This window comes from Cheilinus undulatus, linkage group 8 (genome assembly GCF_018320785.1).
Source record: "Cheilinus undulatus linkage group 8, ASM1832078v1, whole genome shotgun sequence".
In the NCBI taxonomy this organism is placed as follows: Eukaryota; Metazoa; Chordata; class Actinopteri; order Labriformes; family Labridae; genus Cheilinus; species Cheilinus undulatus.
Genome location: NC_054872.1, coordinates 41220122 through 41229758, shown reverse-complemented (window position 1 = coordinate 41229758; position 9637 = coordinate 41220122). Strand labels below are relative to the sequence as shown.

Below are 9637 nucleotides of genomic sequence, written 5' to 3'. Positions count from 1 at the left end.
GCATTTGTTCTCCTTTTTGGTCTAGTGTTGTAACATTGAGAAACTGGAGGTTTTTTTTTAGAGTGTCATCATTATGGCCAGGTCATGGTGGGCGGGAAGAAATGAAGACTGAGCAAAGAACTCAGCATAGAGGCGTTTTAAAGCTTTCAATGGCAGAATTGTCTTTGTCTTGTTAAGAGCATTTTACTATATTAAGATCAAACTGAAATTCATGATGAAAACACTTTGTGACCTACTACAGCAAAAAATACAATCGCAAACAAGATTGTTTATCTCTATGTAGCAGCAATGAAATAAATGCATACAAAATAATTCTAAGTCATAAACAAATCTCAATTCATCTTCATAATACACTATATTGCCAAAAGTATTCACGCACCCATCCAAATAATTAAAATCGAGTGCTCAAGAACAGTGCATAGAGAGCTCCATGGAATGGGTTTCCATGGCTGGGCAGCTGTATCCAAGTCATACATCACCAAGTGCGATGCAAAGCATTGGATGCAGTGGTGTTAAGCACGCCGCCACTGGACTCTATAGCAGTGGAGACGTGTTCTCTGGAGTGACGAATCATGCTTCTCCATCTGGCAATCTGATGGACGAGTCTGGGATTGGTAGTTGCCAGGAGAACGGTACTTGTCTGACTGCATTGTGCCAAGTGTAAAGTTTGGTGGAGGGGGGATTATGGTGTGGGGTTGTTTTTCAGGAGCTGGGCTTGGGCCCTTAGTTCCAGTGAAAGGAACTCTAAATGCTTCAGCATACCAAGAGATTTTGGACAATTCCATGCTCCCAACTTTGTGGGAACAGTTTGGGGATGGCTCCTTCCTGTTCCAACATGACTGTGCACCAGTGCACAAAACAAGGTCCATAAAGACATGGATGAGAGAGTTTGGTGTGGATGAACTTGACTGGCCTGCACAGAGTCCTGACCTCAACCTGATAGAACGCCTTTGGATTAATTAGAGCAGAGACTGAGAGCCAGGCCTTCTAATCCAACATCAGTGTGACCTCACAAATGCGCTTCTGGAAGAATAGTCAGAAATTCCCATAAACACACTCCTAAAAACCTTGTGGAAAACCTTCCCAGAAGAGTTTAAGCTGTTATAGCTGCAAAGGGTGGACTGGCGATAAAAGGATTAATTTGTTAAGTGTATTAAAAGTAGGGATGTCCTTAGGTGAATAATTCCAAATCTGGTTGATAACTTTTCAAACTTTAGTCTTATCTGATCTTTAACGCCTCATAGTGTTGGCTAAACTTACCCCATAGCATTTGGCTCACTTTGCCCCATAGATACCATTTTGCAAAATAATGCGTAGTTTATCAGTTCAGCACAATCCTTTGCAAAGTGTTTACATGGTTTTATAGCTTAGTAAACCATCAACAGGTGTAATTTTTTTAGACCTGGATGAATTTGATTTGATATTGTCATTATTACTGAAATGTATACAATATATAATTTGATAGGAAAGAAGCAGGTTTTTGTGTAAAAATAAAACACTTACCACTTTTCCATGTACTTCTCCACAGTACAACAAGATAGAAGGATTGATACGTTCTGAATTATTGTCAAAATCCAAACTTATGTGCTGTAGCCTTGGGACAGGGGTCAGCTTACCCACTGGAAGATCTTACCCCGCTCTCCCCTATGAGCTGTAGCCGTCTAGGGATCATTAGACCTGTGAAAACACCAGCAGAATAAGATTCTAAGAATAAATTAATCTGTGTCTTCTTTAGACAGAAATCATTTGGTTTTTCCAATAAAAAAGGATGGTAACAAGTTTATTTTTATTTTACAGAAAGTTTACATAACAGGCATAATATTTTTGCAAGATCAGTTTAAGTTGTTAATATCTGTATTAATTTTAAACTTGATTCATTTTTTAAAAATGTTTTGTTTAATGTGTACAAAGGTATGGGTTGTTTTTAAAACATTTACATCTAATCGTGAATTAAAAATATTTCTGACGGAAAAACCTGCAGAAAAAGGTATGCCTACACGTGAGCACAGTTGTATCCTGGGTGACTCGATGATCTTGTCTAATTTGTTGGCTATCACACAGAACAGGAACAATTATTTGCATTGAGAACAGAGGCCACTGTTTAGTCAGAATTAGCCGACCAATCAGCGAGCAGGATGATTCAGGAAACCCTCTGTGGTTTTTCCACCTGCAGACGAGAAGCCAACTGGAGTCTGAAGAACCTGAACCACCATAGTCTCTCCGAAACAGCTGGAGAATTCAGATTTATCATTTAGAGGACTTTCACAAAAGTTGGAGCGATGGTTTGCGGAGGATTCGTTTGCACCAAGAACGCACTCTGCTCTCTCAATATACTTTATGTTGTAAGTAAATCTCCTGCTTTTGCACGCTTAGTTGCTTCCTAAAAAAAAGGTTTAATAAGATGAGAAGTCTCTGCGTCTTTGTCTTGACTTTTAGGGAGGAAATGTAACTCAAAGTTTAGCTGTAGAAAAAATGAAAACGTTTGGGTTTAATCGGTTTCCCCTGCTTGGGAAATGCCGCACGAGTGCTGGCAGGTGTTTCGGTTTTACGAATGACCGTGTTGACTGGCGAGTTACAGCCGAATTGGTCTGTGGCATAGGTCTGAAGTTGTACTTCAAACAGATGCCGAAGACGGTAGTGTCCGGATGCCTTTAGGTTAAGATGTTTATTACGAATTTATCAAATAGCCCGTGTATTTGCTTAAGGGGGGGTCGCTTGGGCACTTAACCGTCGTGACTACGACAACCAGTGACCAGCTGTTACTAAGACAACCACAACCATTCGGCTGAAAGTCGCCAGATAACACGGTCACTCGGTAGACCGCAACAGTGGCGATTATTTTGACCTATATTCACGGGTGTTATCATAATACATCGAAATATTAGTTCCCATGTGATAAATTAGTGTACAATTGCCAATTAAAAACATGGTTATCTGACAGTATTTTGGTTCATAACTTACGTTGACGTCATCCTCTGTTAAACATGGCTGACCAAACGTTGGCTGGTATCTTGTTTGTCTTAAAGCATGCTGGCCAAGGATGATCAATTTTGGTTACCAGTTAATTCTCGATGCAACAGGGCCAAATTGTTACAAATTTTAGGATATTCTCAATGTAACTACTAGTAGCTATATGATAACTGAATGGGGAAAAAGAAGATAAAGCGTTTCTGATCATTTTACACCAATATTGGAAATTTTAAACTTAAGTGCAAATATGAATTAATTTATTTCAGTACATCTACTGAAATGTTCAAAACGCAGGAGGTGCTGTTATTCTTTAACCTGAAATGTGTTTTTATACATTTTGTGAAACAGAGTTGTTATGCTCTACATGTCATGCAAACATTTAAGTGTAATTTCTTCTCAGATAATTTCTTAAAATTTTTACTTTCCTTGTTTTTGAATGTGTTTGTGTTAAAATTAGTAGGGCATAAAATATATGTTACTTTCAATACAATTCATATTAAATTTGCTACGTGTCAAAATAATCACAGTTAATGTTTTTTTTTTTTTCAATATTGTCCAGCCTTAGTTTAATCTACCAAATATTGTGTTAGCTATAATCTTGAAAATATAGAATAAAGAATGATTTATTGCTTGTTTGTTGAGAATACATATATAACCTGAGGAACTTCAAAAAAAAAAAAATTAACAAACATAATAGATTGCAATATTAGGGAAAAATCACAATTAGATAAAGCCCTAAATTGTTCATCCCAAATCTTAATTTTTTCACAGCAGATATTGTCTTTCATCATGTTTTTAATTTCATGGTTTCTGAAATAGACTTGGGGGCCACACTGAGTGAGGAGGGGGCCTGCATGTGGTCCCCAGGCTGCCAGTTGCCCACCCTTGACTTAGGCGTATGGCCTTGACTATTTTTTTTATTAACTTATGAATTTTTGAATGGATTTAACTTTCTGAGGATGGCAAAAAGGATGACACAGCCTAAATTTATTAAATAAATTAATACTAAATTAGTGAATATATTGGTATAAACCAGGTCAGGTGAAACCAGGTAAAAAGCAATGTTTTTTGTTGATACAGATGTGTAATTCTATATTAATGAGCTTAAAAAGACCACAAAGAGAGCATTGGTAGTGTTGCCTCCATACAGTCAACATCAGCCATAAAGACCATCAGCATCTAGGCTAAATCACTTCCAGTCATTTAATGCCTATGTCACTTTTCCCTGCCATAGGTTTCAAACAAGGCAGTTAACAGGCAAGGCAATCAGCCTTGCCATTTGATAGCTGTTGTCACCAACTATGACATTTATGAACTTGTATTTTGTTCTAATATGATTCCCTCAAAGAAAACAAGACATATTTTTCCCTAATTGCCTTATACTTGATTAACATGTGCCGCCGTTGCTTGGCACCATATCTGCTGCATCACCAGTGTGTGGTGTTCTTTAAGGGTGAGAAGTGTCCAGCTTTCCACACTCAATTCTTGGACAGTTTTGAGTGCACCAGTGTTAAACTGCATGTTAACATCCTTCTCAGTGTGAACAAACTTTGTGCACCCAAAATATTCAGTACAGAAGTATGCAGCTTGGAACACACGTCCACTCTTTGTCCACATGGGGCACAAAACCAGCAAAAACTAAAGTTTCTCACTGGAGCTTTAAAACAGGATTTTATATCCTGGTGACCTGGATGATCTCAGAGAAAGAGATGTTTTATTTAAGTCCTCAGTCAAAAATTATTGAGCCTCCATAGGTCAGCTTTCTTTGTTGAATGCCAGAAAATGAATCTTTGACAATGTTGATAATCTAATAGGCCTAATTTAAATAAAATTGACTGTTAAATCTTCTCACACAGCCATGTGATGCTTTAGTGTGTCATACCTGACTATTATCTTCAGGCTGATTAAACAAACAAGACACTTAAATGGGCTGTGGAAAATCTGGCCCTAAATCTGTGGATGATCAAGTAATAGCTGGGTGCCGCCTTTCTTTATAAAGCATAACTACTGTAGCTGGAGTAACAGCTTGATATCAAACATAAACCTAATGTAGAGTCATTTACTAAACAACAGCTTAAATGTAAAAACATCTGCTTTTAAAATCACATTTTTAGTTTAATGTGGTTCACACAAAGAATGTCTAAAACAAAATCTTTAAAAATAGTAACATGATAGACATGTACAGTGCTTAACAAATTTATTAGACCACCCTAACCCCAACCAAAGTAAGGTTTATGGCACAGCTGCCCTAAATTAACAGCATTGGTAATTACCAAAATCATCTTTTATGTTTCTGCAATGGTTAATACACCAATATGTGGAAGCTCTTTAACACAAATGATATTTTTAATGCTAAAATATAATTATTATTGTTATCCATGAATTTTCAAATTGACTGATTTACAAAAAAAGGAGGAAGGTTCTGCTTAAAAGTGTGGCCATGGGTTTATAGTACAGCATTCTTGGACTTCCAGGAAGCCCAGTGCTAAAAGATAAGCACAGGAGGTTAAAACAGAAGCTTTAGGCTCGAGAAGAGGAGGGAAGCTGTGCCAGCAGAATGGAAGTGTCACATTTAAACGGACTGCCTTGATGAAAGAATGAGCTGTGATTGGTTACTAATGATGGGGAACTAAATTCAATCAGCTGCCAGTCAGCTGATTAAAGCTGGGCATATGACTTTCATGTATTCTGAACTAACCCTACGCTTCATACAAACTGATACTGGGTTTGTCATAAAAGTGGAATAATTGTTTAGATCCATTTTTAGGATAATTTATGTAACCTGACAGTCATGCTTAGTTTTGATAGACACCTGACTTTTGTAACTTGCTGCACAAAGAGCCTTGCACTCTGTGTTACATTTTTGATTGTATGGATTAACATTTACACCAAGATTAATCTTTTAATCATCCATGCAGAAAAGTCACATGCTGTCTTTAAAACACCTACTTCTTATACACTGTTCACTACACACTGAGTGAGGTTCTTTGTGGTTTTGTCTGAATATTTGGAAAGCTTCTTTCAGGGGTGAAAAGAAACTAACTACGTGTTAGAGGTGTTTTTGAGTACTTGTTCTTTTTTGAAATCAGCACTTTTATTTCTACTAAAGCAGGTTTTAACAAGAGTAATTGTACTTTTATTTGAGTATAATACTCTTGTACTTTTTTCCACCTCTGTTGACATACACGGTAGGACATAGAGAGAGAATGATTCCACATCATATCCCAAAACAGCTGTTGGACACAGCTAAATCCTGGAGTGCTGATATCTCAGGGTTTAATATTTCAAAGTTGATTTTAACTCCCAAAGTGTAATTTTAACTCAGTTTTGAGTGAATTTTTCTGTATTGTTGGAGTTATTTAAGTGTTGATCCACCAGTGTGAGTTTAACTCTGCAAAGAGTCAATTGATCGAAGTTCTGCCCACTGCGTTTTCAAGCAGGATGTGTAGTTAGTTTCCCATCATGCCCTTGGGCAGAGTGTTTAGATGTGTTTTATATGTGTTAAGTTGTGTTTGGGTGTTGCCTGCTGTACTGTGATCCCTGTGAAGGTCATTTTGCTCATGTTTCAGGTGTATTGTTGTTTTTGATGTGAGACATATTTGAAGCTATCCACTGAGTTAGAGATCCATCTGACTTCAGGTGTTCCTCAAGGACTTTTAGTGCATAATCTTCATCAGTATGCATGCTCTGCTATGGGGTTGACTCTGCTTTGTCCTTGTCAGAAACCCACCTTGCCCCAGATTTTCAAGAGTTACTGCAGCTCTGTCATATTTTAAAATGTTTAAAATTTTCAAAAACCTAGTTTAACTACATGTAGTGTGGACTAGTGTAGACTCTTTTAAAGTGTTTGACTATATCTAAGTTACACTTTCAATTTTGCTAAGTATTTTACTTCACTAAATAGATGTGACTGTACCTGAATAACCTGGTTGGAGAAGATCTGTTCTCTTGTTGTTCTGCCAATGAAAATGAAAGGAAAAGACACAGCTTCATTATTCAGCCATCGCTGAATGTATCACACTAACAAGGTTTAGTGTCTCAGGGTATCAGTGATCGGCAGCTATGTCCTGTAAAAAGCTGTTTTTACATCTCTAACTTGAAGAAGGATATTTAAATACAGTTTAAGAGTAAAGAAATCAGAACAGCAGCATTAGTGAAAAACAGAACACTATCTCTCAGCTGACACGCAGTTTTGGGCCTCCCGACACGTACCCTCTTCCTTCAAAAGATAACATTGATTGCACTTCCTCCTTTCATGCCAACATTTTTTGACTTCCTCCTCAGATGGTGAGTCTGCTGCTGGTCGGCGTGGCAGCCTGGGGGAAATGGTTCGGCTTGGTCTCCAGCATCAGAGTAGTAGCTGGGGTCATCGGCGTGGGCATCTTCCTCTTCCTGGTGGCTTTTGTTGGTCTGTGCGGTGCCCTGAAGCACCATCAGGTCCTGCTCTTCTTTGTATCCTTTGGTTTTTCCTTCAAGGTTTGTTTGCAGGAGCACAGAAAGTTCCCTTACAGCTTTTGATAGCTGCTGAGTGCCAAAAAGAATGAAAAGTAAATAACAAGAGGCTCCAGGAGGATTTCATTCCACTTTATTCCAGGGCTTTAATAGCTGTAGAGATTTTTCAGTGTGTATCATTATTTTTAATTGGGCTGAAACTTCCTTAACTTGATCCAGTACATGATGATCCTGTTTGTAGTTTTCGTCGTTCAGTTTTCAGTGTCCTGTGCATGTCTGTCCCTGAATAAAGACCAACAGGTATGTTTGTTTTCCTTGTTGAATTACAAAGCTTTTGAATAATGCACACATTTTTGCCATAACTGAGTTTAACTGATAGTTTTTACCATACTCTCACATTTTCTTTGATTCAAAAGGTGTTTATTTGAAATGATAATGGAAATGAATTTATCAAAGTGTTTTTTTCACTGCAGGCCACAGTTAACCATTCACACCACACACACTCCATATGTTGGGGCTTAAACCTCTGACCTTTTTGTTGTCGACGAAGTCAGCCAGGGCAATTTATTGAAATGAAGTTAAATTCAGTATGTCCTTCTGTAATTTTGAAATCGCAGATGGTGCAATATTTCCTTGACCTGAAACATGTCAATGTAGCAGTTTATTACATTTTTTGTAGCATGTGGGGTTTTTTTTGTTTGTTTTTAATCCAAATAAGAATGACATGAAAATGATCATTCCCTTTAATACAACAATTCACATTCAGTTTGATCACCTCCAATCAGTTAAACTAATTGCAATCTTTTTTTTCAAAATTGCTCTATTTTAATTGATATGATATCGTGTTTAGTGTAAGTTTGTTGAATAATTGCATATTAAATCTCAATATAGGGGAAAAAATGCAATTAGATTATGTTTCCAAGTAGTTCAGCCCTACGACCAACTTTCCAACACAACTCTATTCCTTTAGCTATCTCATCCTGCTGCTTATTTTGCAGTTTTAAACAGATTTATTCTCATCTGCAGAATAGCCTCCTGGAAGTTGGATGGAACAAATCAGATGCTACTCAGAGGGACGTAGAGAAAACTCTCAACTGCTGTGGTTACTCTACCTTTAACCCCAACGGCACATGTGCAGCTGTAAGTTTATCATTTTATATTTTTTCTTCTATTGCTTCTCTATCATGTCTGGCTCTGAACTCTCTCTCTCTGATCACCTCTTTCTCTAGTCATGCTTTCACCCCAGCTCTGCATCAATTTGTAACACGTGTGCAAGCATCATCCAGCAGTATGCAGGAGAGGTGCTGAGATTTGTGGGAGGTATCGGACTCTTCTTTAGTTTCACTGAGGTCAGTAATACTCCATAGTGATGAATGCTATGAGTTTTGAAGTTACATTTAATAAAATAAGGAATTGTTGTTTTCCCTCTAGATCGTTGGAGTTTGGCTCGCACACCGATACAGAAACATCAAAGACCCTCGATCAAATCCAGGAGCGTTTCTATAACCACTCTGTTTAATAAACCTAAAACATGCACTGCTGAATATTTGCTCTCCTCTAAATTTTGTAGATCACACTTTTCTGGGCATTTAAAGACCTTAAACTAGAATGCAACTCTATTACCACTGTAGCTAAACTGTGACTATTTCTGTGGTCTTGTACAGATTGTATAATGAAGTGTTATACACAAGTAGATTAAAGTCATAAAGAATCTTAAAGTTAGCAAACAGACCGAGTTATGGCAGCTACACAGCACCTGTCTAAAGTTTGTTTAAAGCTAACATCAACAACTGGTTTGACCAGGTAGATTCTTCTTGGAACGACAAACCATATGTGAGAAAGGGGCTTTTCTTCCTCATAAATTCAACCTCTGTTTGGAGAAAATGAATGTGCTTTATCTTTCAGAAGCTTATACCTTACTTTTATAGGGGCTGTTGTATCTATTTAATTCGAATTAGACTTTTTTGCTGCTATAAACATAACCCTTGCTCTGAAAATAAGAACACCAGGGAAATACCCTCATTCACTTTGTTGCTTGGAGCAAGATGAAAAAATATCACTGCCATGTCTTAAAAGCTCTAAGCATGAGAAGCAGTTTATTAGCTTAGCATAAAGACTGGAAACAGAAACAGCCATGTGTTTGTATATGCATACTAAATACTAATACTACTTCTTATTCAAACATATACAGAGCATTCAGAAAGTATTCAGACAC

The 9637-nt window shown here is 37.5% G+C and overlaps 1 protein-coding gene across 1 annotated transcript; it reads left to right on the top strand.

The window, feature by feature from the left end:
- Positions 1 to 2143: 2143 nt before the first annotated feature.
- Positions 2144 to 8966, top strand: tspan13b (tetraspanin 13b). The gene is made up of 6 exons (XM_041794241.1): positions 2144 to 2342; positions 7255 to 7422; positions 7642 to 7722; positions 8449 to 8562; positions 8652 to 8771; positions 8854 to 8966. Exons 1-6 carry the CDS (start codon positions 2280 to 2282, stop codon positions 8926 to 8928), a joined length of 621 nt encoding a protein of 206 aa, XP_041650175.1. The 5' UTR covers positions 2144 to 2279; the 3' UTR covers positions 8929 to 8966.
- The last annotated feature ends 671 nt before the right edge of the window (positions 8967 to 9637 follow it).

Excerpts from the sequence above, each read along its gene's own strand:
- tspan13b (XM_041794241.1), top strand. The coding sequence starts at position 2,280 with ATGGTTTGCGGAGGATTCGTTTGCACCAAGAACGCACTCTGCTCTCTC. Across the intron at positions 2,343-7,254 it reads CTCTCAATATACTTTATGTT|ATGGTGAGTCTGCTGCTGGT; the intron begins GTAAGTAAATCT and ends CTTCCTCCTCAG. Across the intron at positions 8,563-8,651 it reads CCAACGGCACATGTGCAGCT|TCATGCTTTCACCCCAGCTC; the intron begins GTAAGTTTATCA and ends CTCTTTCTCTAG.